Source organism: Anabrus simplex, chromosome 1, assembly GCF_040414725.1.
Source record: "Anabrus simplex isolate iqAnaSimp1 chromosome 1, ASM4041472v1, whole genome shotgun sequence".
Classification (NCBI taxonomy): domain Eukaryota; kingdom Metazoa; phylum Arthropoda; class Insecta; order Orthoptera; family Tettigoniidae; genus Anabrus; species Anabrus simplex.
Window position 1 is genome coordinate 860,014,681 of NC_090265.1, and position 20,131 is coordinate 860,034,811.

At 39.5% G+C, this 20,131-nt stretch overlaps 1 protein-coding gene across 1 annotated transcript in view; it reads left to right on the forward strand.

Annotated features, from left to right (window-relative positions):
- The window catches only part of LOC136874233 (transcription factor Sox-3), a 423,434-nt gene that overhangs the window by 131,983 nt on the left and 271,320 nt on the right, over nucleotides 1-20,131 (forward strand). The window contains exon 2 of the mRNA XM_067147869.2: nucleotides 302-376. Coding sequence (XP_067003970.1) covers nucleotides 366-376 — 11 coding nt within the window. The 5' untranslated portion in view covers nucleotides 302-365. The remainder of the gene's footprint in view (nucleotides 1-301; nucleotides 377-20,131) is intronic.

The following is a 20,131-nucleotide window of genomic DNA, read 5'->3' on the forward strand; positions in this document are numbered from 1 at the left end:
TTATTATTATTATTATTATTATTATTATTATTATTATTATTATAATATTCTGTTTATTATTTTGTTTTCACAAATTAAACTGGTAGATTAGAGGTAGTTTCTGGATTGATTCGGGTGAGGACAATTGAAGTGTACAGTTGAATGTTGTTAAAATATAACTCAGAACCTTTGGCATTACACCAGTATATGATAAAACAATTAGGAGGGTAGTTACAGAGTGAAGTTTGCACAAGCGTTGTACAGTATTTAAATTGCCAGTTCCGCATATTTTTATATTTTTTGTTGCTGTTGTTGTCTGCAGATTGCAAGTCTTAGAGCAGGGAATCTCTATGAGAAATGCAGTCTTCCTAGCCTTGTGAACAAAGATGACATTCTGGTATGTTATTATTACTACTACTATTATTATTATTAGCATATGATGTGTTCTTGACAATAAAAATATACAATAATAATACAAAATATACAAGTTGGTGACAGCATCAGGACTTCACTTTTATATTTTAATGTCTCAAATTTTTTATCCACGTAATCACTTCCGGTGTTAATTCGTAGAATCCCTCCACGGAGCCAGGAAATGCACGTAGGGTACACTATAGAGTCTAGAACTACGTGCTTGATAGACTGCACTTGAGCACCACAGTTACAGCAGGGAGAATCTACCCATCCTCATTGATGTAAGGCTGCGTCAGTCCTACCAACACAACAGACAGCACAGGGCCAACTGAAGCCAGCCAGTTTTATACTGGGGTCGGAGATGTCACATAAGCCACGGAGAGACATTCTCCACTCTTCTCTCCAGGCATTCTTGGAACTGAACCGAGGACATGACAGGTCCAAAGCTGTCTTCCACGCTGGTTTTCTTGATTTTGCCTAGTTGTAGTGTGCTCCTTTATATCTTGATGTATAGGAAGGGCCTCATTCTTCACTATTCTGCACCATAAGCTGGTAAGCGCTTGTTGTCTCCTCACATGAGGGGGTGGGGAGATATTATAAAGAACAGGCAACCACTTATCCATTTGGAAAGAAAAGTAATTTGAAAATTTAAATAATATCTAATGAAATATGCGAGGTGTTTCGGCTTTAAGAAATGGAATTAATCATATTTTATATGATCTGCATACTACGTTCTCTATATTTCATTTCTACGTCATTCTTTAGACAGTTGTCATAACGGCGTTCTTCGAGAAGCTCAGACCTAACTCACAAGTAAAGTACGTTAGCGGGACTGGAGGTAGTGAACAATGTTTTTCTATCTTTGATCAGCTGCCTACGACATGGAAAGTTGTGGGGCTGAAGTAAGAAGACGGATCAACACAGGAGCCATTGGTAACTCAAAGAACAGAGCACAAACAGCACATCACTGACCCAGATAATTAAGGTTTAGAAATGGAATGAAACTCGTTCCAGATTGGAACCCCAACAAAATAATTATATTGAATTTCTTCCAGTGAATCTTATAGAAAAAATTACGGAGACAGTAGACCTGTTAATATAAATCTTACTATTTGAAATTACTTTTTAAAATACACACATTTTGCTTCTGATAGTAACTGTGTTTTGTAAGTTGTAAAATTAAAGTGAGGCCTTTCTTTAAAGAATGTCAAATAAGTACTTTTTGTTGAAAATACACTCATTGCAACTTGGCTCACCTATTCAACAACCATGTTCTCTATTCTTCCCAAGATTCAAAAATGTGTCAGACTGCCAGTGTTCTCCAGGTTTAGTTAAATATGTCTAGGATTCCCGGAAACAAAAAATGTTGGAATATACTTTGCTAAATGTCAATGCCATTAAGAATGTAACTATTGTGTCATTTAATATCCTACGCCCCCTCCATTTTCCCTCATCCTGTTGGTGTATGAATTGGATACCCCTCGTTTCTGAATGAAGGACGCTTCTCGTCTACGTCAAGTGAACAATTTCAAGTAGTCAGCTGACAACCGTATCATGATGTACATATTTACAAAATATCTCTGCTGAGAATCTGGACGAGAGCATCCAAAACAGTAATTACAAAGCAAGAAAAAAACCGGTTTACATTTTTAATGCTAACTCTGGTACGTAAATGGAAGTATAGACTGTGATTACGTTGTACAAGTCAAATTTTTCGAAGAAGTATACTTGTCATAGACGAAATGTATTTGTTTTTCATTTAATTAAATATTTTTATTTACAGTGCCTAACATCACATTGACACAGGAAAGTTTCCAGCAGCACTGGTTGTACATTTGTCTAGACGGAGGTATATTATTCAGCCCGTTTAGGAAGAATATCAGGTGCTTGTTTTTAACGGATTAGTTACCTTATAAAGTCATTTTTAAAGTACGACGAATAATGAAGGGGATTGGTAGCCGTGTGGCTTCGTCACTGAATTCTCATCAAGGCGGCCGTGGCTGAAATCCCGGACAACGCACGTGGCATTTTTGAAACGATGATTCACGTCTTCGTGGTTCGCATTCCACATAAAACCGCAGATCCTGAGTCTATGATCAGATCACACCATTTCAACAGTCACCCAAATTACAAGCTTGCTTGCTTGTTTTATAATTCATGACTAGGGGTCGTATAGTTTTCACATGAAAAACTTTGACAGTCCATCCATGCTTGCAAAATGTTTCCATACCACAACAGTACTATATAAAGTGAGCTTATATTTAAGTGCACAAGGTTTAAAGGTGTGTTGCATTGGCTAGGATTATTTTTGTCATTATATACAGCCCTTGGAATAGTGTAGGATATATTTTATAAACTGAAATTAATGTGATTAGTTCAATTGCAGCTTCAGCTCAGAATTAATAAAAACATTTAATTATAGAAAAATTATTATTTACTTTTTGAACTAAATCCGGTGTTATAAATGTCCTAAATATTAACCATCCTCGGGCCAACCACAGTCCTCAGATTCAGCTCTACTTGTTCATCTGGAGGTTATAGGGGCTAGTATATTAATCGGCAGCTTTTTAGACTTTGGAATCAGAAGGTAAATTTTCAAGGAACTTTAGGCAAGTGAGACCCTTGTAAAATATTTTTTTAACAATATAAAATTGACCTGAGAGCTCATGCTTGTTTTCCTGTTTAGTCCACAAACTGGTTATCTCTGAGAAATTCCCCTCAAAGGGAGCATTTGGGCCAGGCAGACCAAGCATAAGAATAAGAACAGTCGATTAACCTTATTATTTTTCAATGTTTCCTGTAGCAAAATGTGCAAAACCGGACGAGTCCAAGAGAGAGCGGGAATGAGATAATTTCACATTAGATATTTCAGCTCTTTTTGAGAAAAGATGGTACATTTGCGTCCGGCCCTTAATTCTTGAAAACGGGATATCTGAAATCCCTTCTCATAACTTGGTGCCTAAAATAGGCTCTCAAGTATGAAAAAGCGTTTTTTTTTTTACAACTGGCTTTACGTCGCACTGACGCAGATAGGTCTTATGGGAAGGAAGTGGCTGTGGCCGTAATTAGGGTACAGCCCCAGCATATGCCTGGTGTGAAAATGGGAAACCACAGAAAACCATATTCAGGGCTGCCGACAGTGGGGCTCGAACCCACTATCTCCCGAATGCAAGTTTACAGCTACACGCCCCTAACCGCACGACCAGCTCGCCCGGTAAAATAGGTTCTTAAATATATTTTAGGCACCTTCAATTTGACTTATTTTAATAAACATTTATCAATTAAATAATATTTTTGTTTTGATAAATTAATAATGACACTTTAGGAGGTAATATAAAACAAATTCCATTCACAGATTATTATTTGCGAAATTTTTTGTGTGGACTGTGGTGTCTTATGGTTCTGAAACGTGGACAGTCAGACAGAAAGAACAGAAATATTTAGAAAGTTTTGAAATGTGGTTATGGAGATGAATGGAGAAAGTGAAATGGACCGATAGAGTGAGAAATGAGGAGGTGATGAGCAAGGTAGGAGAGGAGGAGAACTTCATGATGATAGAGAAGAGGGAAACATTTTGGATTGGTCACATCTTCTTCTTCTTCTTTTCCTACCGCTTTTTCCGCACCTGTGGGGTCGCGAGTGCGAACTGTGTCACATATGAGGATTTGGCCCGGTTTTACTACTGGATGCCCTTCCTGACGCTAACCGTATATGGAGGGATGTAATCACTATTGCGTGTTTCTGTGGTGGTTGGCAGTCTGGTATTTTGTCTAAATAGGATGATAGGGTGTTGGAACGGACACATAGCCTACACCCAGATCCCAGAAGCGATTATAATCCCCGACCCGGCCGGGAATCGAACCCGGGATCCTCTAAACCGAAGGCCAGTACGCTGACCATTCAGCCAACGAGTCGAACCTTGAATTGGTCACATATTATGTAGAAATTGTCTACTACAGAGAATCATGGAGGGAAAAGTTGAAGGAAAAAGAGGGAGAGGACGAAGAAAATTTGGAATGCTGATGGATGTGAAGAGAGGAAGAAGTTACAAGCACATGAAGGAAGATGCTCAGGACAGAGAGAAACGGAGGGCATCCAGTTCATACCTGTCTAAGTGCAGATTTACTGAAAGAAGAAGAATATTATTTTATCATCCGATGTGAAATGGGGAAACTGCTGTAACCACTGTTTTAATTAAAGACAACTTAGCAGTTGACACTTTCGGCGTAATGCACACAGTGTACAAACAGACGATTGGAATGTTCTCAGAGAATGAAATGAAAAGTTTCGTTTCCAGCAGGTCAATGGACACACAGACTACGGGTGTGTTTACTGCCGGAGATTCTTAAGGACTTCTGGCGAGTATGGTTTACAGCTTCCCGATTTTAGGATTTTGTTTGAAAAGTAACTCATTTCAAGAATATACAGGGTGGTCGGAAACAACGTGAACCGAGTATATGAGCGTTAGAGTGTTGGTCGTATGAAAATCCACAGCCTGTTTTCTACCGGGTCAGGAACGGAATTAATGAAGCCCCCATCTAGCGGCGAGGATAGAAACTATGCCTGTTGCACTCCTCTAGGGCAATGATTAATGTCTGACAAATTAAATGAAGTCATATTGTAGAGTGTTGCTGGAATGAAAGATGACAGGGAAAACTAGAGTACCCGGGGAAAAACCTGTCCAGTCTCCGCTTTTTCCACCACAAATCTCACATGGAGTGACCGGGATTTCAAGCACGGAACCCAGTGGTGAGAGGCCGGCCCGCTGCTACCTGAGCAACGGAGGCTATAGCGTTGGTCATACTGTTAAGTATTTGGAAAAAAGAAAGTCGATATTTCACACTGTTGTCATTTTATCAGCCGCTGAATTTAGCCGATCACTTCCCTTCGCGCGTTAATTCAAATGGACTTTTCAAGGTGGTGTTGCTAAACCTGCACTTGGCTTGGTCGGGCTTGAGCATCAAACACTAACACACCGTGGGTTTCAGCCAATGGCACCGTAGCGTGCTTGCTATGGGGCGAGCCTATCGGCAGGGGGTCCTTCTTCAAGCCCACCCCTGGGGAAGTTTATGTCTTCTATTGGTACCGGTCATAAGGCATGTGAAGTCGCCCGCGAAGCGATGTGACTGGTTAACTTCAGCAGCTGATAAAATGTCAACAGAGCGAGATATCTAAGTATACTTTTCCAATTATTTATCAGTACCAATCCTCTAACTCATATATACGGTTCACATTGTTTTCGACCAACCTGTATATCGTCGCTGCCGGAACAAAACCTCCTATGTGAAATATTTTAGCTTAGAACTTTGGCCGGTAGGGTTCTGTCATCTAAGGTGCAATATTGTGCGAATGTTGTCAAGCAATTCTCGCTCTTCATAATGTATGTGCTGCGGGTCAGTATATCTCCAAAAATAGTACCACATAGGAGGTTTTGTCCCGGCAACGACGATATCCTCTAGAAGGTACGGAAAACGAGTCGACAAATATTTTAGTTTCCCGGAATAAACTAAAAGCTTTTTTTAATTTTTAGGGACGAAATACAGGAATTATAGGAATAGACGCAAATATAGGTTCTAACGTCAATTTAGGAATTTTTGAGCGGCACCATAATACCACCGTTTCTAACCTTAAAAATACATGAAGTTTGTAAATACTTAATTTTGAGTTATCTCTTCAGCAACAAAACAGGTTTTTGCCTGAAATCCGAGGTCCACTTATAACTGTAATGAGTAACTTATACAGAGAAGACTGTCACAAGCCAGAGAGAGAGAGAGTGAATTAGATAACATTTTCAACTTAACTGGCTCACATTCTCTCTGTCGTGACGGGATCATGACAAAGGACGAGATCCGTGACCACTCCATTCGTACTCTCTCTAAATACCGGGCGGTTCATGGATTGCTCGTTTGGTATGCGAGGAATGTTCTCCAAGGTTCCGATGAACGTCTCTTTGCTCACTTTATGTCTAACAACAGAAGATGAAACGAAAATGGGAAATTAAAACGATAGGATTTAACGTGTTAGCTCGACGATGGAACATTTGAAGGTCTAGGGATCGATATCGAATAAGAACTTCACTATCTTAGTCTCGATCCTACATTTTTTTTACATTTATTAGCTAAAAAGAGAAAGGGAGTTGGTTACGTGGTATTAGCTGTAAAGCTGTTAGCTTATATACGGGAGGTGGTGGGGCCGAGCCACAACATCAGTAGCTCTGAATGAGTTATTTCTATAGCTTCGCATTTTCACAACAGGCCAATGTAGAGGCTGTACGTCAATAATTCCAACGGTTCCAATCCACTCCAGGCCCTTTCCTATCCCTTCATCCTCAAAACAATTCTGAGTTCAGTGCAACATTCGATCACTTGCAAAAATACCAGTTTCAAAGCAATAAACGTGCGAACAAACAAACCAACCAACAAACAAACAAACAAACAAACAAACAAACAAACAAACAAACAAACAAACGAACAAACGAACGAAAAAACGAACAAACAAACAAGCAAGCAAACGAACGAACGAACATTTTCACAAAGAGCGAAAGCAGAAGAGTACTAACAACGGCAATTAAATGCAAAAAGAAAGCTTTCCCGTGGTACGTACTTCGTAAGGATAAACACCAGCTTCTTCAGCTTGTTCTGAAAAGTAAAGTACCTGAATAGAAAGCAGATGAAGAGAACATTTCACTTCACGGACATCAAAGACTGGACGGACATAAAAACTATTCAAAAATGTGCGTGCTGCAGAATACCGAGAGACATTAGCCGCTGTGATGGGCAACGTCTCCGGAATTGCACGTTACATACAATAATAATAATAATAATAATAATAATAATAATAATAATAATAATAATAATAATAATAGGAAGCAGAAGAAGAAGCTATGCGAGCATCCTTATTCTTTATTTCCGTAGCTTGTGAACATATGCAAAACTTCAGATATGATTTCATTTCACACTCTTCTGGACGCTTGTTTTTGTCCACATGCTTGATAGACGCAGTGTGTTGAATTTTCGTGTTTACTGGTCAGACCAGGAAAAATATAATAGTTGTGTTGTTTCAAGGGTAAATACACTGAGTGGGCAAAAGTCACGGAAAGGGGTGTCCCATTAGAAAATGTGCCGCGTAATCCTCTGCAAGGTGCGGCTAGGTGCGACGTAGCTGAGCAGTATGTTACAAACACTAGTGTCGTGAAGATGGCAACACGTCGCGTGTTAATTGTCTTTCAACGTAGGATGATCATCAGCGTACGGCGCATGGATCATAGCATTCCGGAGATTACACGCGAATTCGGATTTCCGAGGTCAACAGTGTAAAGGGTGGATCTCAGATATCGCAGAGAGAATGTTACAACCCTCGTAAACATCCGCAGGGAACGGACATCACGTTACCTCCGCAGAAACATACTGGGCGTTCGACGGGCTACTGTGAGCCAGGTCACCGCCCAGTTGATGTTGGGAGCCAGGAACCCATTTCTACCAGGACTGTAAGGAGGCAACTGCACCGCATAGGCTTCACCAGCCGACGACCAACTCGTGTCCCTTTGCTGACACCTCGACACAGAGCTCAATGTCGTGCATGGGCTCGCGAACATTGGCAATGAACCATGGAACAGTGGCGGCGTGTGGTGTAGTTCGATGAATCTCGGTTCTAGATTGTATCGAGCTGATGGGTGCGTGAGAGAGTGGCGTATGCTCCATGAAGCTATGGATCCTGCAGTGTCAACAAAGTTGTGTCCAGGTGGGAGGTGGCTCAGTTCCGATCTAGGCGGCGTTCTCATGGTCGCAATTAGGCCCCATTGTCCGGCTGCAGGGAGCGCTGACAGGTGCACGTTATGTGGACATTCTTTCAGACCGTCTGCATCCCTTTCTGGCCATAGAGTACCCTGATGGAGATGCCGCGTTTCAACAGGACAATGCGCCATGCCACCGCTCTGTGGTGGCACGCAGGTGGTTGGAGGGGCACTCCAGTGAAGTTACAACCATGGATTGGCCGTCCAGATTCCACGATCTTAATCCAGTCGAGCATTTATTGGATGCTGTCGATGCTAGATTACGCTCCACGAAGCCCGCACCAACTACACAAGACCAGTTGTGGGTAGCAGTGCAAGATGAGTGAGTCCAGATCCCTCCAGAACGAGTCCAACACCTTGTAGAGTCGATGCCTCACCGTACTGCTGCCGTTTTGAGGGCTCACGGACGAGCAGCTCGTTATTAACATCACATTCAGTGTCTTCCCATGACTTTTTGCCCACTCGGTGTACAACGTAATTATAAGAGAGAGAGAGAGAAAGAAGAGGATATGCGGCCCTTCGATGAATGAAGTGGCCAATTTTCAAAAGAAAGAGAGCGGCCATGAATGACTTCCGAGGTTTCGCAAACCTAATACTGTACGGGTCGGAAGAAAAAACAAGCATTGGTCAAGTGAAGGCGGATATAAAAGATGAAAGTGAGGAGCCAGGTACAAAGAAGTGGAAACTATGCCAAACTTCTCGGTGCTCCGTGATCGTCACTCCATGCTCCTAATTCGAGAGCACCTGAGAGGGGTAGAACAAAATGAATTTGTAGCTTTCGCTAACATCTTTGATCTCAAGGCTATTGAGGTATAGAAATCGCTGATGTATCAGTGTAAATGGCATTCAGTACACGGTCAGTTGTGGAGGATGGTATAAAAGGTATTATGGTGAGGGTAACGACATTAGCCACCTTGAGATCAATTAGTTAGCAACAGTAATGTACAAATAGCTTCCTTATTAAACCTCCTAATGGCGCTGCAGCCCTGATGAACCTTGGCCTACCAAGCGACCGCTGCTCAGCCCGAAGGATTGTAGTTTACGAATGATGTGTGCTCAGAGCGACGAATCCTCTTTTTGGCTTTCTAAACTGGGGCTGCCGTCAGATAACTCATGAATTGTTCTCTTGTGGGCCGAGTGGCTTCAAACAAGCCCTCAGATTTAGACAAAAATTCTGGCCTGGCAGGGAATCGAACCCAGATCTCCTAGTAAGAGGCAGGCTCGTTACCCCTAGACCGTGGGGCGAGCTAGCTTCTTTATTACCATAGTGATGGTCGTTCCAAGTCCATTTTTTCTCATTTTACAGTAGAAGCGACTTCATTTTAGAGCAGTCAAGTTATATCTTATTTATTATCATAGGCTGACCTTGTGAATTTATTAGGTTCCTCTGTAATTATAAGATGTATTAATGAACAAACTGTTCCAACTTTGAAAATGAATAAACTACAGGGAGGTGATGGTGATGGGTATGGAACAAAATGGCTTACAGAACTAGATTTATGTCAGAGATGGAGGACAAAGAACTTTCATGTTAGGTATATTCATTTTAACATATAATTATAATACATAATTTTTCTCAGTTTCTGACATCATTAATACAAGTTTCACTTCTGGAAACGGTTCCATACCTCTTTGTCTTCTAATGAGAAATACTTGTAAAGTGACTTAATGTCCTTTATCTTTTTGCCATAAATTTTACGGCTTGCAGTGATAATTACTTCTGGGTGTTGTAAACTTACACTAGAATTATACTTCGACTTAGTGTTCACTAATATGTTAACTTCCTTAAAATCACTACCTGAAAATGAAAATTCGTATTCAATTGCCGAATTTATTGTACGGTACAGTTCCTGTTCCGAAATTGTGCGAAATTCTCCGTGGCTCTCAGGTTGCATACTGTACCTCTAACCTCTTTTTTTTGTTTTTTTGCTAGGGGCTTTACGTCGCACCGACACAGATAGGTCTTATGGCGACGATGGGATGGGAAAGGCTTAGGAGTTGGAAGGAAGCGGCCGTGGCCTTAATTAAGGTACAGCCCCAGCATTTTCCTGGTGTGAAAATGGGAAACCACGGAAAACCATTTTCAGGGCTGCCGATAGTGGGATTCGAACCTACTATCTCCCGGATGCAAGCTCACAGCCGCGCGCCTCTACGCGCACGGCCAACTCGCCCGGTCCTCTAACCTCTGACACTGGTGATACCTCCCTTAATATCTGTCATATCAAGAAGAGTAAAATGGCTCTTTAGTTCTTCCCGTTGCCCTCCTTGAAGTGACATGGACGACATGTTCCACGGATCTTCGACTAAAAATGAAATTTTTCGTAATCATCTGAGTTATTATCCGTCGTATGATAAGTACGCACATGGCATAAAGGAACGGAAATAACATATAAACGCTTATTGCATACAGTCTTTTGATAGACCTAATGTTAACAAAAGCATTTGAGAATAATCTTTCTATAAATACCAAATCCGTGTGATTACCTTGATATCATATGCACCTGATAACACAATCCTGAGTGAGTAGAATCCAAATACATACTTTGGTTGAAATGAGTCCAGCAGTTTTCCAGTAGGAATATAGAAACAGACAGACAGACAGACAGACAGACAGACAGACAGACAGACAGACAGACAGACAGACAGACAGACAGACAGACAGACAGACAGACAGACAGACAGACAGACCAAAGGGAAAAAATATACCTTATGTTACCTCGATGTTCAGATACATTAGACGGGGGTAATTTTAAAGCCGAGAGAAATATGATGCATCCTCTGATTTTCTCCTGTTATGGATACTTTAAATAACTGTAGGTCTGCGAGGGTTTCCATCACTTGCTGCAGAGTATGAAGCCTATAGAAAATAATAATTTTCTCCGTCATTTGAAGAGTAAGCCAAATAATGTACATAACAAACATTATTTAAAATGAAAGGGCGTTTGGCATATAGTCTACAGATTCTACATATAATGAATAGTGTAAGATAAAATTAGAAAACTCTTCTGGTCTCCCTAAAAACTCCCAGTCTGTTCATTTATTTTTAAATGATGTGTATAGCTAAACTTGCTCCTGCATGAGTAGACGCTAAATATGAAGTTTCGTCGAGATCTATTCGCCCGTTTACCCGTGATGGTGGAACAAACAAACAGACAAACACGAACCTAAAAATTACTATGCAATCTTGAATTGACCTGAAACGGATAAATATATATCAAAATTTGACAAAATAAATTACATTATAAACAACGGACCCCGTAGAAGTTTATTTATAAGATAATGTGTATGTTATGGTTGTCGCTTTCCAAAAAATTAATTCAGGCACTGGAAATACTATGTCTGACGTTACGTTGGCATTGTTATTCTTAGTCATGGAACAGTATGGCCCGGAAATTAATAAGAAATATGGACATAGAACAAAACAGTTATGCATTTCTTTTGCTTTACGTCTCACTGACACAGATAGATCTTATTGCGACGATGGGATAAGAAAGGCCTAGGAATGGGAAGGAAGCGGCCGTGGCCTTAATTCAGGTACAGTCCCAGCATTTTTCTGGTGTGAAATTGGGAAACCAGGGCTGCCGGCAGTGGGATTCGAGCCCACTCTCCCGGATGCTAGCTCACAGCTGCGCGCTCCTAACCGCACGACGAAATCGCCCGGTAAAAAAAGAACGGTTATGTTGATATCGGGTGTTTTCAATACATCTCCTCCCTCCCTGTTATTCAGAGTATAGCTCTGTACATGGAACATTCGCTGAGCTTCATAACTAATATTTGAATAAAAACGGACTTAGAACAGTATGGTTCAATATCGTCGCTCGACCGGTAAAAGGTTGTATTCCACAAAGCTCTTCCTATCAATTATTCTCCTTAAGACTGGTCACGCCTTCCAGCCACGTATGGACATGCAGTCCATCAGAACAAATTTTGTTGTGTTCATTTTCCTACGCCCGTGTGTAAAGGAACATGAACCTTACAGTACCGTACTGTAGGAATGTACGCTTGCATTACATATTTACGCACTCCTAGTGTACAATGCATGTAAGGTTCATTTTCGTTTAATCATCGACATAGGAAAACGAACACAACGGACATTGTTCTAATGGACTCCGTATCCATATGTGGCTGGGAGGCGTGACCAGTCTTAAGGAGAATAATGGATAGGAAGAGTATTGTGGGATACAACCTTTTACCGGTGAAGCGACGATACAGTAGACCATCGATAGCCATACATTTCTCAAGCATAGGTAGTGACCAAGAAGCCTAAAAATATCCGTACGCAAATTCATCACGTAGAAGCCAACTTATTTTTACAATTTGCTTTAGTCGCAGATTTCAAGTTACGAAATATTAAACAGAAATAAACATAAAAATTCTACATATGTGAGTGTGATTGGATAGAATCTGATTATGTACTTTCATGAACGAAAATATTCTTTTTTAGTGTGTATTTTTATTCCGTGTTTAATAATGTGTTTTATAGGCATGTTATAGTGTAACCTAATATTTATATTTAACTTGTGTATTCGACATACTGAAAAGCTTTTAAGTTACAGTCCATGCTTCGCAGCTGTACACAATGGTCTGAATGTACAAACGAGCAGGAGCTTTCAATGCTCCTCTCGGCGCTTACTACCTTAATGAACAAATCGAATTACTGTAAAAAAAAGTACAGTATTCAAATGATGGATCTCTAAAAACCAGTTATTTCCCTACCTTCTGCACGCTGTCTCATTCGACCAAGGTAAATGTTTTGTCATTTAATGTTCTGTGCAGCAAAACTGTTTTGTTTACGTTGAGCGTGTATTGGAGTCTGATTTATTAACTCTTTGGTCACCGTCTTACTTCTGCAGGATTTGAAAGGAGTTAGTTATTCAATCAAATTAACAGAAGTTCGATTATGTTCGCTTTGCTGTACTAAAGTTGTGAACAAGCTAAAAGGCTAGCTAGTGCCTCTACGAGGTTTCCCCAATTGATTACACAAGAGCATACACACAATATTATCAATACAACAAGTTGTGCTGTACCAACAGGCCTCGTGAACGGTGACGTCCTTTCAATATTACCAGCCCTTTGTTGATATGTTCTGAATGGAACTCTACTCATTGTGTGACACTTAACAGTTCGCCAAGGAATCACCTCTTCGCTTGACATCACAATGACTTACACACATTGACAAGAGAGAAATTATCGCACGTTTTGGTTTCATATAGGCCTACCTATAAATATCATGAGATGTTTGTTCTTTTGTATGGTAATGATTAAATTCTGTCAGAACAAGTCGGAAGAGAAATTCAATGAATAATATAAAAATATCACAGGTGAGGCATAATGAGTTCTCTGATCGATAAGTAAGCATGAATATTGTGACCTTACGAAATATCAAATAATTATTGGTTAGCAGAAGGATAATTTCAAAATAAATATAAATTTAAAAATAAAGAAAAGTCTTGTTTGAAGTTAAGAGATCTCAGGCTCTCAATTCAATTCAGATGGTAGGTTTTAACTCATCAATCATGAAAACGTGCCTTTGGGAATAGGCAAACTGGTAAGTGAGCAAGTAAAGGCAACGAAAATATTTAATCTACAGTTTATACAGCAAAATAATGTAAAATTAAATAACATTCACTATGAATGAAATTAAGCGTTACGCCATTAGGATATGTTGTGGTTTGATGATAATATTTACAAAATCTTGACAATGAATGCATGCAAACAGTAATCATCCTCAGATCCATGGACTGCAAAACCCTGCATTGCGAGGGACTGAGACGCTTAGGGAGACCAAACGATTAGGAAATTTATGGGGTTAACATACGCAGCTTTTGGTTAGTTTCGATTTTTCCGTTGTTGATTTTTAGCGCCCTTTCTCCGGATGACAGGTGTTAGGTTCCTCAGTCTGGAGTTCATACCGATTGTTTTGCGGTAGTTTCGATTTTCTTTCTGGACGACAGATTATATCGTCGCTGTTCGGCAAAAGGTTATATCTCACAATGCTCTTCCCACCCATTATTTTCCTTAAGACTGGTCACGCCTCCCAACCATATATAGTCAGAATAATATTCGTGGTGTTCATTTCCCGTTGCTTACCTATAAAGGAAAATGAGTCGTACCGTACCGCACTCTAGGAATGCATTTTTGCATGACTTATTTACGCACTCCTACAGTATAATGTACGGTTCATTTTTCTTTACACTTTAGCATACGAAATTGAACACAAAGAGAATTGTTCTGATAGACTAAATATCCATGTGTGGCTGGGAGGCGTGACCAGTCTTAAGGAAAATAATGGATGGGAAGAGCATTCTAAGATATCGTCGCTGCCAGGACAAAATCTCCTATGTGAAATATTTTAGCTTATAACTTTGGCCGGTAAGGTTCTGTTATCTAAGGTGCAGTATTGTGTGACCACTCTCAAGGCATTCTCGCTCTTCATAATGTATGTGCTGCGGGTCAGAATATCTCCAAAATTATTATCACACAGGAGGTTTTGTCCCGGCAACGACCACATAACATTTTGGCCGAACAGCGACGATATGTTGGCCATTCTGGTTATGAAGTAAACTTCTCTATATTGTGTAGTATGCTTTTCATTCCTATTCAGTGAAGTTTCATGTAGTCCTTTTTATAGCTGTGAAAATCCATCTGCTTTGGATAAAAAGGAACTGGTAATGAATTTATTAGAATAAAATCAAGACGAAGGACATGTTAAAATAAAATAATTCACTGGATTGTACAAAGATAACTTACTGTCTTTGTTTGTAGAAGTGAGCTTCATTTCTTAGTCCATGTATACAATTTCCTGACTGTTTACTTGTTGTAGATAGGGGTCTGTTAATGTTCCGTAATTCTCAGAGGAATCCTCAGCTGAGATTAAAATATTGTTGTAAACACTGAATAATGAATTAAACCGTGGTATTCGATATTTCCATTATTCGACAACAATAAATTCTTCGAGTGTAGGGGCTTTTTAATAATTTTAGCAGAGGGATCAAAACCTATAGATCCGCCACTGGCAGTAAATTAGGAAATCGCCTTTTGAACTGTTGAAGATGGTATGAAGCGTTCTCGTAGATATCTAGCTCATCTGAGAGGGTAGTATCGTTCCTCAATTTGTAAGATCAAATTGTATTTAAGACGATAAATAGGGGTGGTAATTTCTCGCACTGGCGATATTACGTGAAAAGCTTGTAAAGGCTTGTAATTTAATATTTTAATTTATCAGTATCTGTAAAGCACTTTATAATTAACTTTTAAAGCACGACAAAATGTGAAATTTATACTAAAATACGACTCAAATGTGAAACCGATGATTTCTTCAAGTAAAAATTTAATTTTCTCCTCCTTCTTCTTCTTCTTCTTCTTCTTCTTCTTCTGGAAACTTAAAACCGAGGAGTTTGTGCTCCTTCTACAGCCTGCACATGCTGTTGGCTGTTAAGCTCAGATACCCGAAACTGGTCCAAGCAGCTCTGAAGTGTATTTGGGGTCTTATCGAGATTATGCAGTAGATGCTGAAATATATTTTAGTAAATCAAATTTAATTGTACATGATAGGAGAACACGAATGTCAGAACAGAATATTCAAGTATTTTCTATGATTTGCGTCAACAGTGCCACTGATTCAACCATATGACGTACGTTAAATTTCTACATTTTATTTCTTATTTTTCTGATTAATCTGAATATAAACACTCTGTTATGCCTTTTCCTATATCAGTATAAAGTAAATTTATAATTTTATTATACTTATTGTAATCTTGATTTACTATTAGCTGTAAAAATATTAATATTTATTTATTTATTTATTTATTTATTTATTTATTTATTTATTTATTTATTTATTTATTTATTTATTTATTTATTTATTTATCGTATGGTTTACAATCACATCACAATAAAAGTATTTTAAAATTATTTTCACGTCTGAACACATTAAGTCAAAATGTCAGATTGGTATCTCTAATTTAATTAACACCGTTTTGAGTAGCCATCAGGAACTCGGCTGAATCTCCTGAGAAGGCTGATAGAGGGCATTCTTGGATAATATGCTGAACAGTTTGTCTTTCAGCACCACAACTACACTCGGGAGATGGAATTTTCTTCCATTTATAAAGGGAGTCTGCACATCTACCACAATTAGTTCTGATTCGGTTTGGAGTACACCAAATTTTTCTGGCGAGCTCAAAACCTGGTGGCTTAGATGTGATGCATGGCATAGCTTGCTGTTCTGGTGTTGCAGAGGTCTTCCATAATTGCCTCCAGCTGTCAATCATGTAGAAATTACTTTCAACAAGCTTCCTTGCAGGATTCAATGGAGGGTGGCGAGAGCGAAGTATCTTCCTGTTAATAACAGGGAGGTCAAGATGTACAGGAAGAGAACTGTTGCACATATTATTGTACACCTTGATAAGTGCTTGTTCTCTTCTCACGGATGGAGGTGGTACGTGACTTAATGATGGCAGCCAGTATGTTGGAGTACATCTGATTGTCCCTGATATTAAACGCATGGTTTGGTTGAGCTGAGTATCAACAAACTTAACATGAGCGCTGTTTATCCAGATTGGAGCACAATATTCAGCCACGGGATAAACTAGTCCAAGGGCAGAAGTCCGAAGTGTAGAAGCTATTGACCCCCACGTAGTGCCGCACAGTTTCTGCAGGATATTATTTCTGGTTCTGAGTTTGGCGGCAGTTCTGCTTTCTTTGAAACTAAGAGTCCTATCTAGAATGACTCCTAGAAATTTTGGATACTTGGTATGTGAGAGTAAACTTTCAGTTCTCTATTCGCATGTTTATTGTTGAGATGGAACGAAGCAACTACTGTCTTTTAAGCAAATTAAAATATAATTTAAGATAAATATTATTAAAAAAACATTATCTCTTAATCAGAATTAACTAAAATTCTATGTATTTCCACAAAGCGCTCTAGAACACTCAATTACAGACGTATAAACACTACAAAATGCTAAATGTGTAAATCAAATGACTAAATTTCTAATTGAGAACGTTGGCAGCAACCATCGCCTAATGGTACGTTCAATTATTGATTATTGAACACGCGCAGTTTACAAATTAGTAAACTTGTACGTTTTAACACAGAGCGCAAGAGCGTTAATAAACTAAAATTGGAATTTAAATACGTCTGCATACAACACAAATGGTTGTTCTCACTAAAGGAGCTCTAATTGACCACTTACTTGTCCTTCACATTAAACAAACTGTTTTGTAAGTTACAACACTACCACGCATTCGGTTGATGCCTTAAGTCCGCAGCGGTTTAATTGTGAAAAACTGTTAATATTATTACACATTTAGGGTAATGTGATCTTCTTATTATTATTATTTTCTTCATGGGGCCTCTAAATGTTAGTTCCTTATTTATTATTTATTTATCGTATGGCATATACATGAACAATGCAATAAATTACAGGTTTATATCTACATTATTTACATAGGTAATCGCCTGTGGCGTCGCCAGGAAAAATTCACTCGTTTCTCCATTGAAACGTCTCAGTGGGCATTCTTGTGTGATGTGCTTCACAGTTTGCCTCTCAGCACCACAGTCGCAGCAGGATGATGACTTTTTCCTCCATTTATACAGCAGATCTGCACACACACCATGGTTAGTCCGGATCCGGTTTAACTTGGACCATACTTTCCGAGGTTGTTCAAAGCCAGGTACCTTCTGTGTAATGCACGGCATATCTAAGGATTCTGCTGAAGCAAACTGTCTCCAATCATTAGACCATCTCCCAATCAGGTTGAAATGACTGGCTATAAGGTTCTCCGCCGTACAGTTGAGTGGACGTCTTGACTTAAGTCTGTCTATTGTAACTGGGGGATATCCTCATGAATGGGCAATCTTTGATTATTCTGGATCTTATTGTATTCATTCATCAGTGCAGTGCATCTACGGAGGTTGGGTGGAGGAATATGGCTTAGTACGGGCAGCCATTGAATTGGAGTTGATCTGATCGCACCCGTTCCTAGTTAGCGTCGACCTCCAATATATTTTGCTTCCTAGATATACCTGCTCCCTTCACAAAGCTGCATGTTGTTCTTATTGGGTCTTCTTGGGTTTTTTCTCTCTCTTCACCTGGTAGTCCTAGCGTGGAGAGTCTGGTTCTACTCAGCGCCTCACATTCGAAAAGTATGTCTTCAGCGTATTCCTCTGCTTCATTGCATTTTCTACATATGTTGTCTCTTATTACTCCAGTTCTATGTAGGTGTTTTTTTTCAGATGGCAGTGTCCTGTCAACAGTCCTACTACCCATCTTATATTTTCTCTGCTGAGTTTCAACAGTTCTTTAGTATGCTTTTTGTTTGGTATTTTTATCAGTTCCTTTGCAAACCTGCATCCTGGAGTATTTTTCCAGTTTTCCATTTATTTGTACCCATTTTCCTATGTAGTGTCGGGCTTGTCCATAGGAAATCCCACATACAGGTTCTGGGCCTACAAAATGTGTTTATACCCCTTTCCTGGCCAGTTTATCTGCCTTTTCATTTCCTTCTATACCTGCTTGTCCTGGTACCCATAATTTTTTGACAATGTTGTACCTTGAGTACGTTTGCATTACGTATTTACCCACTCCTAGTGTACAATGCATGTAGGGTTCATTTTCGTTTAATCATCGACATAGGAAAACGAACACAACGGACATTGTTCTAATGGACTGCGTATCCATTTGTGGCTGGGAGGCGTAACCAGTCTTAAGGAGAATAATGGATAGGAAGAGTATTGTGGGATACAACCTTTTACCGGTGAAGCGACGATATCATTTGGAAAAGTTTATTTCAAAATAACGGATACTGTCTTACAGATAAGGTGACCATGGAGGTCCAAAATGGCAATGCAATGCAAAAGTATCTAACAAGCTATTATGTAAGTACTGTATAATATACAGAAGCAATATGATATTATTAATAAAATGCGTACAAACTGTACAAGTACATGACTGATTCATGCTTTTCCACATTGAATGACCGATTTCTCTCTGTTTTTGCGTTCGAGGATGTGGTATCTACCTCGTAAATTGTCGCATAATTGGGCCAGGTAGATGGTGCCCCTTCGTCTTGCAGATTTTATGGTGGTAACCATGCACTGCCAGAGAGGTGACACATTATTCGAAACCAGTTAATTACATACCTACTAAGCACACTGGGTATGTACATATTACAGACCATTCAAAATTTATATCATCTGTATAGAACGCCAAAGGATTAATTAATTCATTAATTCTAGCCTGACAAGACATTTTGTTTGCATATCTAACTACGGAGAGTACACAAACGAAGAGTTCATGGTTGGTGATATACTCTTTGGGCACGGAATCTATAGTGAAAACGGCCACCCTGAAGTGCACTAGTCAAAGAACAACATTTGATTGTTTCCATTGGTCAGTATTCATGCCTGGTGTGTGAAATAAGTCTGGGTCCAGACATTAAGAGTTTTTGTTCTCAGTCCTGGATGTTTACATCGTATGCTGAGGTAGATTCCAAGTTGAAATTCAATGCCAGTTCCTTCATAAAGAAATTTATGCCTGCTAGCAAATAGCTATCCTGGTTCGTGTAGTTTTGGATGACCGGAGTGCTCTTTTAATGTAGGTAGATTTCTATGGCTCCAGTCTTCTAATATTTGCAAGCGTGAGATGAGCCCATGTTTCTCTTAGAGCATAGTAAGCTATTGGAGCAGTCTTTATAGAAAATAGCCACAATGTTGTTCCAAGAGACAATTTCTCCCGATGTTTTATGTCAAGTATGACCGTAATTTTCAGAATCAGTCCCAGATACCTGTAGGAGTTTACCAATTCTAACAGTACGCTGGCGCAGGTGAAGACATGCATTCTTGGCACTCTTCCACCTCTTCTGGACTTTATAACCTTGTTTTTACTGGTGTTAATATCCAACACGTTCTATTGAGATCATGCGTGTATCCTGCCCAGTCCA